A 17493-nucleotide genomic window follows, 5' to 3' on the forward strand; every position below is an offset into this window, starting at 1 on the left:
GGAAGGAACTGGGGAAGGACAAGAGTGAAATTTTGAGGGGACGGCAGAGGAGGGGAGATGGAGCTACAGAAGGAGGGGCTGGATCCGGAGCGATGGCAAGAGGGGAGGGGAGGGAGAGAAGGGCTGGAGCAGGAGGGGAGGGAGAGGAGGGGTCTGGAAGAAGACAAAGGAAATTTTTAAAAAGCAGGGAATGCGTGGGGAAAGGGCCATCGAGAGACCCGGGACATGAGTGGGACCTCCCAGGACGGGGATTTCTTTTGAAGGACTCCCCTTTGTGTCTCTCTTCCCACCCCCACCTCCGGGGGCTCCTCACCTGCTCCTGCGGCCCCAGTGGGGTGAGTGGGGACGGGACTGGAGGAGGATGGGATGGAGGAGGTGACTCCGGGGCCGGGCCGCGTGCACATTCCTGTATTCGGCGATAAGGCCGAGCCTAGCTGGCTCAACTCCCCCCCCTCCCCTCTTCCCCAATCTCAGGTTTCCTCCTCGCCCTCCCCTTGCTCCCCACCCCCACCCCTGCCTGGCCCAGTAGCACTGCTCCCAGATTGCCCTGGCTCATCTCCTTGACCCGATTTCCTTAACCTTGGAGAGCCCCAACTGGGACCACTCCCCTAAGGGAGGGGAGGGAGACCAGACAGAAGGACGAGGGCAGGAGAAACTTCAGTCAGAGATGCCCAGAAACTGAATGTTGGGAAGGACTCAGAAACCATTGAACTGTCCCCACTCCTAGAACCCCCACCTCCCACCCAGACCAGCCAAGCCACTTCTTCCTGAAGCCTGAGTAAAGGAAGTTCTGTGCTGCCCTCCATCCTTCTCGGAGTATAAGGCTCCTTAAGCTTAAGTCAGCAAGTCCAACAGCCTCAGTTTACAAAAAATGGCATTTGGACTCCGGTCTCGGCGGGCTGCCCACCATTGTCACTGTCTGCCATGGCTGTGGAGCTTTTCCTTGCGTGTCTCTGAAGTCAAGATCCCTGTAAACTACCTCCCCTGTATTCCTTGGTGTGTTTTGGGGGGAGTCTATAGAATAGGACTAATTCCCCATTCCCTAGACCCCTTCCACATTTTTTAGATGAGAGAAAGGAGGCTGAAAAAAAGGGAAGGGACTTACCCAGGGTCAGAGTGACAAAGCACGTGATCAGCAGAGCCCTCAGGAATAAAGCTTCGGAACATACTCCCCATCTCTGTACTGAAAGGGCAATCAATATAAGTAGCCTAGGTGGGTGTTAGGAAGCCTACCTTTGAGTTCCAACCCCGCTGCTGGGGAAAAACATTTATTAATCACCCAGTGTGTACATGACCCTAGGCTAGTCCCTAGGATTAAAAGACCAAAAAAGGAAAACATTGAAGAACCAAAAAAGGGATATGTAGAGACTGCCCTCAAGGGATCAACACAAGCCCTCACCTTTCCCCCAGCCTTAGCCCAGGGCATGGAGGGAGGCTGGGAGGAAGATCAAGTCAGTTTACATTCATGCCTTCTCTGAGAATGGCTGGTGGGCATCCTTCTGCCAAGGCTTTTCTTTCAGGAAGCTGCTGGACTTCTGGCCACACTGGTTTCTTTCTCTCTCCTGAATTTATCCATGTTCAACGTATATTAAAGTGATCGATATTTTTGCTTTTCTTCCCATTAGGGGCTGTGTGCTCCAAGAAGATGCTTCTGACCGAATGTTTCCTTTTGTGACTGCCAGCTCAGTGCTCTATTCTGCCCGTAGTAGTCGCCGCATGGATGTTTGAAAGTGGTCAAATGTCGGGAAGGTCTTCTGGGCTTTTGAAGGTTAACCCAGAAGATCATGAGACACTCTGGCCCCTTCAAAATGGACATCTTTCCAGGGACCAATCATCCAGGTCTCCAGAGGGGGAAAAATATTCTGGCCACAAGGCGTGAAATTAAGAGATGCAAAGGATGGAGGGAAGATCCCACCGTAGGCTCTCTCATCCACCCTACCCCCACTCCTGTTCACTGAAGAAATCATGGATCCTAGGAATATGACAACAAAGTTTAAAGAAATGAGAACCCCTGGGAATAAGAGGTTGCTCCCTTCTTCCCCAAGTTGCCTCACACAATCCTCAACCTAGTGAGTGGGAGGGGGAGCTTCTAGTCTTCAGGGGCAACTTTTTACCCATTATCCCCTGAGAGCCATTCCTTAGGAAGGACCAAGGCAAGCCCCCTAACCAGCGTTTTCTGATGGCCAGTCCAGAAGCCTGATGTGCCAGCCGGTCCTCCACAAAGCCCCCACCCCTTTACCCAAGCTTCAGGAGCTGGGGGGAACCCACTCTATCATCTTAGAGTTAAGGAAATTGAGACTCCAAGAGATGAAATAACTGGGTCAAGGGGATGCTGTGAACCTTAGAGATGGGATGAGAGCCCAGGGCCCTTCTGGGAACACCTGCCAGGGTTTGCATCAAAGCAGCCCCTGTTCACCGAGGGCCCTGGGCTGCATGATGGCATTCCATGCTTTCGGGGCCCTTCCAACTTGGAACGTAATCGCTTCAATCAGGTTTGACCTTTTCCATGTTCTGCAAACGTCATTTTATCCATGTAAAAATCAACCCCCCTTGAAAGGGGAACAATTTGTTCATTTTCTTTTCTAAAACTCCCTTTGGTTACAGGTTCTGGAACAACAGAGCTAGGATAAGACTAAGTGGGGAGATAATCAGGTAATAAGGACATCCTGGGGTTGCCTTCCCCCCACCCCCATTCTCCATAATAGGCCTCTAGAGCTGCCTCCGGGCCAGTGCCAGCCCATTCAACTACCCCAATCTTGAAGCTGTTCCCAGGAGCTGGAGCACTAAGGTGGAATCATCCCAAAGGAAAAGATCGGGATCCTGTCCTATCATTGCCAATTCACCAAGATGCATCCTAGAGCCCGTGGGATGGAAGGGAAGGGGGCTTGCCTCTTTGCCCCTTCTGGGGGGCTCCCCTTTCCCTTCTCACCTGCCCTCATCCACGGTGAGTAATCGTGCTAGCTGGGAGAAGTCTGCATTTCCGCAACCGCAGAAAAAAGGAAGGGGGACAGGCAGAACGCAAGATTCGGGCTTTCTTCCTTTATGTGATTTGCATCTGCCAGAGTGTGGGAGGGGAGGCCCAGAACTACAGACTGCTGGGCAAAAAGAAGGAGGAGGGCGAGCCAGAGAGGCACAGGCCGGGAACGAGAGGGAGTCGGGGTCTTGTCCCCATTTTACAGCGGACTTTCAAATACCAGCTGGTCTTCTTTAGCTCTGGGTAGCCTTGGGCACCTCTGGAAAATGAGGGAGACCACTGGGCCTCTGCCACTGACCGCTGCATGGGGTCAAGTTTTCTGGGGTTCCTGTTTCAGTCAGGGGCCTTCTTAGGTCAGGTGACTCCTCCTCCTCTATCTTCCTCTTCCTCCTGATGCTTCATGAACAGATAAAAAGTCCTGCCAGGGATCTCACCTCAATAAGACAAGCATTTATTAAGTGCCTACTGTGGCCCAGAAACTTAAGCATTTGGGGACACAGAAAGTTAAAACAAAAAACCCCCAAAGAAAACCCTCAAGAGGATTCACTCTAAGGAGTGGGGGGCAGGGAAGAAAAGACCACTCACAGTGTGCAAACAAGATGTTATTTGGCATTTTCAGCCATGACTGTGACCCCCTTTGGGGTTTGTTTGGCAGAGATGCCTAAGAGGTTTGCCATTTCACCGATGGGGAAACTGAGGCAACAGGGTGACATGACTAGCCCATTTTCACCTAGCTAGGGAGACTCAGGTTGGATTTGAATGGAAGAAGTTTCTTCCTGCCTCTAAGCCCGGTGCTCTATCTGCTGCCCCAGGACCAAGATAAATTTAGTGTTGTCTTAGGGGGAAGACCAGGGCTGTCAGTGAGGAAAACCTCCCTCCTGGGGGTAGAGTCTGAGGGGGGCAGCAGAAAGGGATTGCAGGGGGCTTGGAGGAGATTGGGTAGTAGACTGGAAAGGACTAGGGAGCCAGGGAAGCTCACTGAATTGGGGGGTGGGGGTGGCCTGTGGCCAGCCTGGATGATCCATTTGACCGTTAAGTGGAGGGTGGATTGGAGTGGGAAAGAGACACCTGAGGCAGGCAGACAGACGCCCCTCCCAACGGCAGATTGTGGCAGATGATAAAGGCCTAATGAGACAGAAGAGTCAAGAGAGGAAGATCTTGATGACAGATAAGAAGAAGGGGAAGAAGAAGAGAAGAGTAAGGGGGGGAAAAGAAGAGAAAGAAGAGGAAGAGGAAAGGGGGGAAGGGGAGGAAAAAGGGAAAGAAAGGGGGGAAGAAGAAGGAGAAGGAAGAGGAAGATGAGAGGGAAGATGAAGGAGAGGAAGGCAAGGAGGAAGAGGAAGATGAGGGAGGTGGAGAAAGATGAGAGGGAGGGGAGGAAGAGAAAGGGGAGGGAGGAGGAAAGGAAAGAAGAGGAAGAAGGGGAAGAAGAGGAGAGGGAGGAGGAGGAGAGAAAGAAAGGAAAATGGGAAGAGGAAAAAACAAGAATGGAAGGCTGGAATGAAAAAAGAGGAAGAGAGAAAGGAATGAGGGAAGGAAGAAGAACGAAAGAAGGGAGGGAAGGAGGAAAAAAGAAAGATGGACAAGAGGAAGGAAAAAGAAAAAAGCATAGATGAATTAGGGAGCAAGGAAGAAAAGGAAAGAAGAAAGAAAGAATCAATGAAGGAGAGTGAGGGGAAAAAAGAGAAAGAAAAAAGAAGGGACAGACAAGAGAGGATGGAGGGAAGGAGAGAGAGAGAGCCATGGCTGAGGGCCAAATCACAGGTAAGAAGCTGTCTGGGGGGCTAAGGGAAGCCAGTCAGAATGAAGATCCTGGACCACAAATCACAGAACCAGCTGGGTCACCAGCTGCTTTGGGCTCCTGCAGGGTCTGCCCCTGGTGAGTCGCAAAGCTTCCAGGGAAACAAACTGAGGAAACTTGAGTGCCTTATCATCTCTGTGCCACAGACTGGTCATGTTTTACGGAGGGGAATGGATGGTAGGGAATAAGCATTTATTAAGTGCCTACTGTCTGCCTCCCTGCTCAGAGAGGGCTCCTAAGGTCCCTCCTTAGCTTGGTCTTCACCCCAATCCAAAGTTTCCTTGCCCTTAGGGATTTAATAAATGCACAGTAAATGCAAATAGCCAACTGATAAATGGGTCTGAAGGATAAGGTCAGTTTGAAATCCTGCTCCTAGAATTTCTCAGGACTATTATCACCAAAATAAAACACACACACACACACACACACACCCCATAACAAGCTTCCTGGATTTGGGACAGCTCTGGATGGATCAGACACTTCCAACACCCACAGCAGGCATTTGAATAATAATGAATTAACATGTTCATCTTAGTTGAGAGTTGCTATAGAAATGACTGCAATTATTATAGTCAATGTGTGACTGTTTCAATGTGCTTGTGACAGACTTAATTTCTTATAATTATCCAATAGCACTTGTGTATGTGAGTGTGTAAGTGTGCTTTTTGTGAGACACAAGTTCTAGGCTCACCAACCAACAGCACTTACTAGCCATGGAAACACCCAGCCCCGCGTCATTTAGCAGTTCTTGCTCTTTGGTTTCCTCCTACACAAAATCGGGATAATAATTAAAATTACTTCTCAAAACTGTTGCCATTTTATCTCACTTTTTGTTCTCAGCCACTCCAGGGTGATTGGTTATTGTCACCAGCAGTTAGGGAGGGAGAGCCCTCCATGAAAAGTGGTTAGAGTGTCCAGAAAAACATTGAAGATATGATAGCATTTGTCTAAGTCTAGATCAACATGCTTTATCCAGAGAAGTTCAGGAACAAGTTGGTAGAATCAGAAAATCAGAGAATGAGAGGGACTATCTGTTGCCAATCCCATCAGATCAGGTGTCCTTCCTCAGACCCCCTCAGGGAGCTACAACTGCTGCTTGGAGAGTTTGCTGGAGGAGGAGGAAGAGCTCCCAGTTCTGCCTATCTGTGCTTATCTGGACATAGCCTCTCATCCCCCGAAGCTAGCTCCCCTCATCCCAGCAGCCTCCACAAACACAATCCCAGACCTTCAGGTGCTTGAAAAACTAAAGGCTTCCAGGTTAACATCAGAGTCAATCACCATTTCTTACCCACATCTAAGAACCAATTTCTGAGAATCCCACACTTAGGGGCAGAAGGGCCCTGCCATTTTCCCAACCTCATGGGCACTGACAATCCAAGCTTTTGCTGTGGACTCGGAACTTGCCCACCTTCCTCTGATTTCTCTCCTCCATCCTCCCCATCGGAAATCCTCCTAACAGTGATGCTTGTTTCCTGTTTTGTGATCTCTGCTGTTGGTTGGAGGGGTATCGGGGAGGCTCTGGGTCTGGGTTCGAGTTCTGGCCCTGCTCCTTACTCTTCATAGCGTGATGAATTTGGAGGCCAAGAATGGGGGTTGGGGTGTTCTTCTGTTTACTCCCCATGTGACCGTAGACAAATCCCTTGTACTCATTCATAAAATGGAGGGTTGGACAGCATTTTCACTCTTTTGTTGTTGGCTTGCATTTTGTTTTCTTTCTCATTTTCCCCTCTTTTTGATCTGATTTTTCTTGTGCAACCTAGGATTTGTGGAAATATATATAGAACTGCACATGCTTAACATATATTGGATGAGTTGCCATCTAGAGTGGGGGGAAGGGAGGGAGGAAATTTGGAACACGAGATTTTGCAAGGGTGAATGTTGAAGATTATCCATGTATATGATTTTGAAAATAAAAATCTTTAATAAAAAAATGGAGGGTTGCACACTGACCTCTGGGGTCCCCTTAAGCTCCATGCTTCTGGTACCCTTGATCTAACTAAGGCTTATTCATAGAGTCCAGATGCCCCTTTCTGCCAACGTCTTCCTACCTCTTTTTGTTTCCCAAAACCCTGACAGTTGTAGTGATGGACTACAAAAGCATTTCCTCACCCTCTGGGGATGGTGGTTCTTATTTCACAGATGAGGAAACTGAGGCACAGCTGGTGTCTGTATTTTGTAGAAAAAGTTCTTCATCCAAGCTCCACAATCTGCTCCCTCAGTGTAGGTCCCAAGGGTCCCTCACAAGCTTGCATAACAACTATCTGGAAAATGATCAACAATCAATGAGGAGTCACTGGGGGTGGGGGAAGAAATGCCCCCCCACCTCCAGATCAAAACACCTGAAGTTCTACAGTTGTAGGGTGACCCTGGACAAGTTTCCCCTCCTCAGGGGAAGTCTGGGGGGAGTCTTTTTCCTCATTTATGAAAGGAAAAGGTTCCATTTTAGTTGTATTTGGAAAGAACTTGAGAGTTTAGTCCAAGCCACTCATTGTATAAAAAGGGAAACTGAGGCCCAGAGAGGGACACATGGAGCAGGAGGAAGAGCCAGGGGCTCAGGCACACCCTTTCCCCAAGAAGTTTACAACTTCCAAAGTCCCCTCCCTCCCCCAGATCTCAGTCACAGTTCAAGATGCCTTCTCACAACCAGGGCCGGATACTCAAACATTTATATTTCACCCACTTTTTCTGCAGCCAGGAAAAAGGGGGGCACACCGCCAGCTAAGGAGACATCTGATTGCCCCGTGAGAAGCAAGAGGTGCCTTGTTCCCTGCCAAAAGCTGAAGAAGGGCAGAAAAGGAAGTGTGTTTGTCACCAGTGTCCACCCCTCTCTACCAGGATTTGTCTTCCCCAGCTACCCACAACAACTTAATATCATGTGGTTTAGAGTTGGCTAGGAAGCCATTTGGGGTGAGCCCCTCATTTTGGTGGCAAGGAGCCTGAATCCCCAGGAAGGGAAATGTTGAAGTCAAGGTCACTAGTCTTCTGACTCCAAATCCATTTTCCCTCCACAATGCCATGCTATTCATTCATTCTTCAGCATTTGTTATGCATCTACTGTGTACATGAGGGGATTCAAGGGAAGGCGATTGGAGGTGCTGACCCTCAGATTGCTTCTTGCTTGAGGATGATATGAATCTTCAGAAGACCTAGGGCTGCTCAAAAGAAACTGGACTAACGATCCACATGGGGAAGCTAAATGGATGATAATGTCCATTGCCCAGGTGATGCCATACAGCTGACTGACTGGCCCGGCAATTAAACATAATGGTGGCTCAGCAGGCAAACAGATGAGCCAAGTCTGGGATTGAAGGGAGTGAGCTGGATCCCATTTGGGAAATGAACTGTTTTTTCAAGGATCATTCAGAAATTCTCCTTTATGATACTTATATTCTTTTAGTGATGTGGAAAGGCCGTGCCCTTTAGAACATCAAATATCAGTGGAGAAGCCCACGGCGAACACCAGGAAAAAACAAGTCCCCAGGCAGTGCATGAGAAGGGCTGAGAATACATCGTTAGTGAGGAATGAGCCCAGAACTAGATGAGCTAGTTGTTCAACAAGCGTGAGGAGCCACAGATGGGCTACCTGAGCATCTCCATGCCTGGGGAAGGCCTCCAGAGTGTTGGGTTTATGAGGAAGCAGGGACAAGGACTGCTCAAAATGAGAAGGTAGGGATCTACACCTCGGCAGAGAGTGATCTCACCCTCCACCGGGTGTCAGGGCTTCCCACCTCCTGAAATTAACACCTAAGTTCGATCACAGCCTGGGAAGACTCCCCCCGCCCAAAAAAAAAAAAAAAAAAAAAAGTTTTGCTCTCTTTGGATGCCTACAGATCTAGTATTCAGAGAAGATGCTTCATTGAACTCGTGTGGGCAAATCCTTCCCTTCCTCCAAGACGCAGTTCCAGTTGATGAATCAGCCCACAAGTAAGTACGTATTAAGCCTGTACTGTGTGACTTGCACTGCTTTCTCAAGTTTTCCAGCTAACAAGGCCATTTTTTCCAGGGCCTTTGATCTCTTTTAAGGACTGCTCATTTCCTGATGTGTACCACTCATTTCTGGGTACATCTCCCACATTCATCACATGGGACGTTTGCCACTTCTGGCTCCCTCCAATGCGTTGCCCAGAGGAGGCAGTTAATGTTGGTAAAAGGAACTGCAGAAAATGGAATCCACAGGCAGGATTTTAACACACACACATACACACACAATCATTTTATATTTATGGATTTTAATTTAAGTATCCAAGACTGTGGGATTTGGACCAATGAGGGGAAAATTGGGAACCACAGCCCAAGAGTGCAGAAGGCAGGCGGGAAGGCAAGGCTCTGGTTCCCAGCCTCCTCATTTTGGAAACTACCTTAGTCCTGGATAGGGATGGGAGAGGGGCAGGGAAACTCCTTCTGTGCCTAAACCCATGCGCTGTTTGCAGCCAGACCCAGGCCTGCTCAATAAATGAGGCTACTCTGGGGACGTTTCTTCCTCTTTGCCATTTTGTGCCTAGGGAGCCTGGGAAGAGGCAGCCTGAGCTGGGGAGAGGAGAAGGGGAGACCCGCTCCAGAGTAGCACCTTTCTTTAGCCGTTTCCAGTCACAGATTCAGCAACAGAGACCGTTCTTGGTCGGAGCCATCACTGCTGGGGGTGGAGTGGGGGGTCCAGGCTGCCAGCATCACGGTCAGGTTATGGATAGGATCAGGAGGAGACAGCAGCCCCGACTCATGGAGGGCACTTGTTTGGTGGGGATTGAGGGGTGGGGAAGCTTGAATGTTACTGTCCCTGGTGAGACTGGTGATACCCATGGAGCTTTGGGGCACTTTTAGAGGAGTGACCTTGACCAAAAGGGTTTGGCTGCCCTGTTGAGAGGCTTCCCTCTCAACTTTCCCTGGAAGTCTCTCCTGGAATGCCGACCCTGAAAGGGGACTGAGGGAGGTGTGTGTGTGTTTGGGTGACCCACGTATGCTGGTCAGCCTCGGGATATTCCTATTGCCTGGGAGGATCTGGGTGAGCCTGGACTGAGAACAAGGCTGCTCACCGACCCAGTGCCCAGTGGTTGAGCCTCAAGAAACTCAATCCTAGTGTCCTTCTGGTGGAAAACCCCTTTGTGTTTCCTCGACAGCTTATTACTTGTCTACAGCTCTGTTATATTCCTTTGCAGAAAGTGAGCTCCATCGAGACAAGAACTGCTGGATTATTCATCTGTATCTCTAATGCCTCGCCCAGTGCCAGGCTCAGGGAAAACACTTGGTGACCAGTTGATAAAGAATGAAAAAAAAAAAAAAAAAAAAAAAAAGGCTCCCGAGGTTGAAGAGTCCCAGGGAGAAATGGGAAGGAGCGCTGAGATCAATCCTCTGGGGAAGCCCCTCCCCTGGAGAAGCCCTGTCCAGGTGGCAAAAAACCTGATGGGAGGGGATTGATAAAACCAGGGAGTGAAAAAATACATCCAATGTCTTGTATCCTCTCATATTCTCATTCTCTTTCTCTCATTCATTCTCTCTCTTACACACACACACACACACACACACACACACACACACACAGTGCATTAGAGTTCCAAAGTGCCTAGGCACATATTATTATTTCCTGGGATCCTCAGGTCGGCCCCGGAGGTCAGCAGGGCAGGATTTCCCCCCCTATTTAGCAGGAGGCCGAGGCTCACGGAGGAAGGGCGTTCTGCCCGGGCCTTCCTCCCCGCGCAGGCTGCCCTCCGCGTCCCGGCCGCCTGTGACACACGTTCTGCCCAAGCCCCTAGCCGGGCTGTCCTCCCGCTGGGAGGCGTCACACAACGCTCTGTCTGCCCCCGTCCATGTCGTAGCCCGCGGCCTTCGAGCGTCCTCGGTCAAAGTTTATGAAGATCCCTTCCGAGTCGGAATCCATGGATTCCAGGATCTGGTCTACGAGGTTCTCGGGGCTGGAGGACGGGGCCGAGCCTCCGGCCCGGGCCAGGCGGAAGGGCGGGCTGGGCTCAAGGTGCTGCCGGCACGGGCCCCCGGGGCGGGTCTGGGCCCCGGAGCGCTCGGCCTCGGCCGCCAGGGACGAGCCCTGGGAGCCGAGGTCAAGGGCGGCGCCGAGGGCCGCGAAGTCCTGCGCCTCGGGGCACGACGTCATCTCGGAGACGGAGTGTCTGCGGACGCCGGCGCCGCCGGCCGCCAGCCCCTCGGCCTCGTACTCGGCCACCGGCGTGAGCAGCGGCGTGTTGTAGCTCTTGGAGCGGACCACCGGGTTCTTGGCCAGGGTGTCGCCTGCCTTGGGGCGCCGGGAAAAGCGCTTTTCTGGGGGAGACAGATCAGAGGCCCGTGAGGCCGGCGGGGCCAGGGCATCGGCTCGGAGACCCCGGGAGGCCAGAGGCCAAAGATGGGCTCCAGCGCGCCTCGGAGTCTCATCTGTCTCCCTGTCTCTTCCACTCTTCCCGCCCCCCCCCCCCACCACCACCACGTGTCTCTGTCTCTCCCTCTCTGCCTCCTTTTCTCTCCTTCCTTTCATCTTTCTCCTTCCCTCTCTCTCCTTTCCTCCTTCCATTTTTCTCTCCATGCCTCCCTTCCTCTCTTCCTCTGTCTCCCTCTTCCCCCCTCTGTCTCTGTCTCTCCCTCTCCCCTCATCTGTCTCAAAGTCTGCCTGACATTTTCTTTTTCTGTCTCCCCCTCCTGTCTCTCTCCGTCTCTCCCTCTCTCCTTCCTTGCATTTCTCTCTCCACAACTTCTCTTTCTTTCCATTTGTCCCTCCCTGCCTCCCTTCCTTTTTCTCCCTCTCTTCCCCTCTGTCTCTCCCCCATCTCTGCCTCACTGTCTTTCTCTCTCTCCCTCCCTCCCCTTTTTCTCCCTCTCTTCTCCTCTCTCTCCATTTCTTCCTCCCTGCCTCCCTTCCTTTTTCTCCCTCTCTTCCCCTCTGTCTCTCCCCCATCTCTGTCTCACTGTCTTTCTCTCCCTCCCTCCCTCCATTTTTTCCCTCTCTTGTCTCCTCTCTCCATTTCTTCCTCCCCCTCCCTTCCTTTTCTCCTCTCTTCCCCTGTTCTCCCCATCCTCACTGTCTTTCTCTGTCTCTATCTCTCTCTGCCTCCCTCCTTCCCTTTTTTCTCCCTCTCTTGTCTCCTCTCTCTCCATTTCTTCCTCCCTGCCTCCCTTCCTTTTTCTCCCTCTCTTCCCCTCTGTCTCTCCCATTCTGCTCCTGTCTTTCTCTCTCTCCCTCCTCCCTCCATTTTTCTCCCTCTCTTGTCTCCTCTCTCTCCATTTCTTCCTCCCTGCCTCCCTTCCTTTTTCTCCCTCTCTTCCCCTCTGTCTCTCCCCCATCTCTGTCTCACTGTCTTTCTCTCTCTCCCTCCCTCCCTCCATTTTTTCCCTCTCTTGTCTCCTCTCTCTCCATTTCTTCCTCCCTGCCTCCCTTCCTTTTTCTCCCTCTCTTCCCCTGTCTCTACCCCCATCCCTCACTGTCTTTCTCTGTCTCTATCTCTCTCTGCCTCCCTCCTTCCCTTTTTTCTCCCTCTCTTGTCTCCTCTCTCTCCATTTCTTCCTCCCTGCCTCCCTTCCTCTCCCTCCCAAAAGCAACCACTGAGGCCCGGGCTTCAAGCTGAATCTGCACCTCCCTGTCTGTGGAGTTCAGAGGGCCCAATTGCCACTTACCCAAGATGCAGGAGGAGTGTGTGAAGGGTCCGTCATTGGAATAGAGGCCATAGGTACCCAGGTAAGGGGAGACCACCTTCTGGATCAGAGCCTCGAGCTTCAAATAGTCTTCTGTGATGCCTTTGGATTCATGGACACCCTGAGAAGGCAGAGGGAAGTTTGTTGAGCAGGGGGCCCATGGTGGAGAGAGTGAGGAGCCAGCAGTGTGGCAGTCTGGCTTAAGGGACAGGCCACACTGGGAAGAATCCCATTTCAACATGCCCTCTGTCTAAGACCCTGTGGGCTCCCACCTTCCCAAGCCCAGATTGTTGAAAGCTGAAGGATGCTGCATGTGCAGCCATCACCCCCAGGCTCCCTGTCCTCCAAGCTTGAGGCTGGCAGAGCTGCACACGCGGTTGATGCATCCCCCTCTTTGCCTGTCAAGCTCTTTTTTCTTCACTGGCTCCCAGCCTGGAACAGGTTCTATAATGATTCCCCTGCCCCACTGCACCAGCACCGTGCTCACCCCCACACTCAGAGCCCCTGCTTTCCTGCCCAAGGAATGGGCAGGGTAAATGGAGGCCAAGGTCCTAGTCTGGCCAGGGTGCCAGTCTATTTAATGGGCCACAAGAAGCAGAGGCTGTTCTACAAGCCACGTTTAGGGGAGCAGAGCATCCCAGTCACGTGCCCTTTGCTGGTCCCTAAGGTGCTGTTTGTAGTGGAACAAGAAGGGCACACAACCCTACACCATGAGCTCCTTGGTAGGGAGCATGTGGTGGCAAGTGGAGTCAAAGAGCACTGCTTAAGCACCCACTGTGACAGGCTCTTTAATAAGGTCTGGAGATATTTGCAAAGAAAGACAAGACAGTCTTATGGGCAAGATAAGCAAACAAGTGTATAAACAAGTTGTGGACAGGGTGAGCCCCCAAATTAAGGTCTAGCAGCCCCCCAGACCAGTTGGCTTGGGAGTTCCCTGAAGGGATGATGAGGGAACTTCTACCTGGGCTGGGAAGGGGCTGTGCCAGGGAAGCCCATATCCCACCAATGGACTCTGGCTGGCACCTCAGGGATATGTGCCCACTCGCCTCCCTGCCCCCTGGTACCCAAGGATGGCAGCACATTCCAAATGCCTTTTGCACCTTACAAAGCACTTTGCTCCTCCCATCCCCGAGAGGGAGGGGAGTGTGTCAGTGTGACCATCCCCGCTCTGTCAGCACCACCGCCCCCAACCGACAAATGAGGAAACTGAGGCTGAAGAGCACAGATTCTTCCAAGGTCACACTGAGTGACGACTTAGACCCAAGTCCTGACTCTGCATCCAAGACCTATCAGGGCAGGGCAGGGGGTGAGTTCCCTTTCACTAGAAGTAAGCGAGCAGGACCCAGATCACATGTCAGGGACATAGGAGGGGGGATTCCTGCCTGGGCTGGGTGGGCATCAGAGCCTGTGCTCAGTGAGCACCAAGTGGCAACTTGGCCACCAGAGCCACGTTATATTCACCCCTTTGGGCTTTTCCATGGGATCACAGAACCGAGATTTGGAAGGAGCAGCTGTCAGCCCTCCAGAGGAAGCCCCCAGGTGGCCATCCTGCCTCTGCCCACAGACCTGTGGGTGGGGCCCGGGAGCCCACAGCCCAGAATGAGCCTCCTTGGAGGCCTTTCCATTGTTTCTTCTGCTCCTGAGGCCAAGAATGAGACTGAGTGGGGCCTCCCCAGTCCGGCCACCCTCACTGGGGTGACACTGTGATCAGGACGCAGCCGAGCTGGGATTCCCCGGGGGCCTCTCCCACTGGCATAGCCAAGCCCGGTGCCATCCCCAGATCCGGCAGCAAGTGGGTAATGGGTTTATATTTGTACTTTAGAGCCAGTGGCGGGGATCCCCCACCCAACTCCCCTGGGTGCATGGCTCCCTTGGGACTCAGAGAAAAGTCGAGGGCACTCGGACTCCCTGATGGGCACCTCCTGCTCGCCTCTCACCCCCATTTGTCCATCAGTCCTCGGACGGACCTGGCAAGGCACCTGTGAGACTGTTGTGCAGGGGAAGGGCCCAGCCCCTGGGAGAGGGTCTGGCCTGAAGCATGGGTGACAGCAGCATCGGGGCCACGTGCGGCAGTCGCCACTGCAGCCCCCGGAGCCACCCCCCGGGATGCACTGACCTGGAGGACCAGCAGCATTTGGACAATGGAGGGGGGGATCCTGGCACGAGATCTTGAGAGGGCATCTTCCAGCTTAATGTTGAGCGTGATAATGTTCCGAAAGTGCAGGAGGGCCAGCTGACGGACGGAGGGCTCCTTACCCTGCAGACAAGAGGGCTGGAGTTAGGGGAGGGGCCGCAGCTCCCCCTCCCCCGAGGATCTCACAGAACCTGCTCCAAGGTTAAATCGACTTCCCCCAGTCAGTGCACACCAGAGGCCCGAGCCCGTGCCTGGACCAGAGGCAGGGGACTGCCCGACTAGTGCACCGTGGCTGCTCCACTGTCCACAGCACTTGTTCCCTTAGAGCATCCCAGGAAAGGGACGGTGCGAGAATCTCATCCCTCTTTCCTAGTTGGGAAAGGGGTTCAAAAAGGCACACAGCGAGCTAGACCCAAGTGGCCCATCTCCAAGTCACTGCATTGAAATTATTCACCTGAACAGGGTAGAAAATGGCTTGGAGTGTGGGCAAGACATCCCCGAAAAAGAAATCCCAGGTTTCGGCCAAAGAATCTAGAAGCTTCTGTCCTAGAAGAAGAGAAAACCAGTTACTGCCCGGAGGATTTCCCTTGGCATTCTAGAGGGAAAAGCAGCAAGCCCCTGAGAAGCCATGGAGGGGGCCGGCGAGTCCCTCCAAGCTGGTTTTCCCCCCTCGACGCTGTACATGGATGGGACGTGCCAATCTCCATTCCCTCGCCATCCTGGGCTCTCTGGGATTAAAGGGCCCCCGCATCGGAGCCAGTGCTCTCTTGGCACCCAACTTAATACACTGTAAGTGCATAATGCATGTTTCCTTTCTCTCCCTGGGAGGATGGAGGGGTGCGCTGATAAATCTAACTACTCATGGGATACCTTTTGAGGGTTATTCTGCTCAGTTTGTGGAAGGCTGTTCTGGGCCCCCTTGTCCCAGCCACCGACTCTCTTGCAAAACAGCCTTTGCTTCTCTTTAATATACACATATCCACAAAGGCACTGTCTCTTTTCCAGAAGGGAAGTGAGCTCTTTGGGGGCGGGACTGTCCCTGTCTCTGGCTCTCTAGTGGCTGGCGTACTTCAGGGGCTTACTACATGACTAAGAATAATAAGGCGGAGAGCTGGCACCTAGGGCCCTGAGGTTCGCTCCCAAAGCCCTTCCTCTGTGCTCTCATCATCTCGCTGGGGATCTCCAGGCCCCCGACTCCTCCATCTGTGCCCAGGCCCTGTGGGCACAGGGTGGCCATGGACATCCCTTCCTCAGCCCTACTTCTGAAGGACTGGCTGTAAATCCTTCCTTGTGAGCCCGCCTCTGCTCTGATCGTGCCCTGCCAGGTCTCACCAGCTGAAGGAGGCTGGTGCTGGGACCATGGGCCACAGGAGGTGGGTCCTTTAACCAGGTCTGCTTAGGGTTCGAGTTGGCTCCAAGAGCACAAGTCACATCTCTCCCTCTGTCCTTGGGGACCCCCAGTAGCATTTCCTCCAGAAGGCTCTGGCCCATAGGATCCAAGCTAGAAGGAACTTTTGGCTCAATCCTTTGACAGGGGAACAGGAGGCCCACAGGAGACTATAATCAGTTGACCCAGGATATGAACTTGTATCCCCGACTTAGGGATGTTCCCTAACTTGGATCTTCCTGAACATATTCTTGGCCCTTCCCCAGGTTCAGGACTAAGTGCCAAGGGGAGAGGTCCCCAAGGAGAGGGCAGCTATGGAGGGGCGGCCGAGCAGGGGCCCGAGAGGTCAGGGCCACGGGGGTGGAGGGAATCCACCCACACCCAACTCGGTGCCATGGACACCAATGAAAGCCGCCCAGTGCTGTCTGACTGAGCATCCCAGGAGGCAGCTTGGCTGCAGCAAGATGGGAGAGAAACTGGGTCATATCTGGGGGGAACACACAGAGTTTGTGCCAGGCAGCAGCACAGGTGGCGGCGGCAGACATGGCTGAGGCAGCAGGGATGGCAGAGATAGCAGGGGTGGCAAGGATGGCAGAGACAGCAGGGGTGGCAGAGGCGGAAAAGATGGCAGCGGCAGCAAGGATGGCAGAGACAGAAAGGATGGCAGAGGCAGCAGTGACAGCTTCACCACCTCCAGACTTATGACCCCATTCACCAGGCTTCCTGTCCTTCAGTCTCTGGTAGGAATGACCCTCTCCAGTTCCAGAAGCAGGTCCCTGTGATCATCCTAGCTGAGACTGTGGCCATAAGCAGTCAGGGCCCAAATGTCAAGGGGAAAGAAATGGAGACATCAGTCCCTCTGTCTCTCCCATGGGCAGACCCTGCAGGTCTGCTCCCTGCAAGAGCTTCTGAAATAGCTCCAGACTTGTAATGACAAGGTGTTTCTGTACTTCCTAGTAGTCTCCACACACCCTCTAAATGCCAGTGCTGTGGGACAATGCCCTAGCCACACCACCTTAGTTAGATCCCAAGTTGTCGGTGGCTCAAGCATATAATCGCCACCCATTTTACAGACGTGGCTCTCTGAGGCCTAGAGAGACAGGTCACATGGAGGATCTTTTCCTCCATGGATTCCTCCAGGATCTTTTCAGAGGACAAGATGGCCCTTTATGGGCCCATCTTCACCTGATCAGCACACTACAGGGACAGTCTGAACTGGGCCCTGCGGGGCATCTCAGGAACAAACACACTCATCGCCATCGAGGCGCTGAAGAAAAGCCCCCCTGGCAGGTGGACAACAAATGCAGACCATGGCTCTGGTCTTTGACCCCACAGGGGACAAGCTTGACACCAGCCCTTTGGTGCTGGAGCCTCTGGGGTAAGATGGCAGCTGGGGGGCTGCTGCCCCTTACTCAGGGTCATAGCCAGGACTTCCGGAAGAAGGGAGGGCAAAGTGTAGGAAAGATAGCAATGAGGGAACCCATGAGGTTAGAAGTTTGGGGGTGACCGGGGCAGGGGGAAGAGCTTGGCTTCCATTTTCGGAAGAGCATCCCCTGGCAGGGGGGTAT

At 52.7% G+C, this 17493-nt stretch overlaps 1 protein-coding gene across 3 annotated transcripts in view; it reads right to left on the reverse strand.

The window, feature by feature from the left end:
- Positions 1-8984: 8984 nt before the first annotated feature.
- The window catches only part of PRR5 (proline rich 5), a 45896-nt gene continuing 37387 nt past the window's right edge, over positions 8985-17493 (reverse strand). For all 3 annotated transcript variants that reach the window (XM_031940837.1, XM_031940836.1, XM_031940835.1), the window contains 4 exons: positions 14993-15084; positions 14521-14661; positions 12387-12525; positions 8985-11042 (listed from right to left, as the gene is read on the reverse strand). In XM_031940837.1, the coding sequence (XP_031796697.1) occupies positions 10549-11042; positions 12387-12525; positions 14521-14661; positions 14993-15084 (866 nt within the window). In that variant the 3' untranslated portion in view covers positions 8985-10548. The remainder of the gene's footprint in view (positions 11043-12386; positions 12526-14520; positions 14662-14992; positions 15085-17493) is intronic.

This window comes from Sarcophilus harrisii, chromosome 5 (assembly GCF_902635505.1).
Source record: "Sarcophilus harrisii chromosome 5, mSarHar1.11, whole genome shotgun sequence".
NCBI classification, from domain to species: domain Eukaryota; kingdom Metazoa; phylum Chordata; class Mammalia; order Dasyuromorphia; family Dasyuridae; genus Sarcophilus; species Sarcophilus harrisii.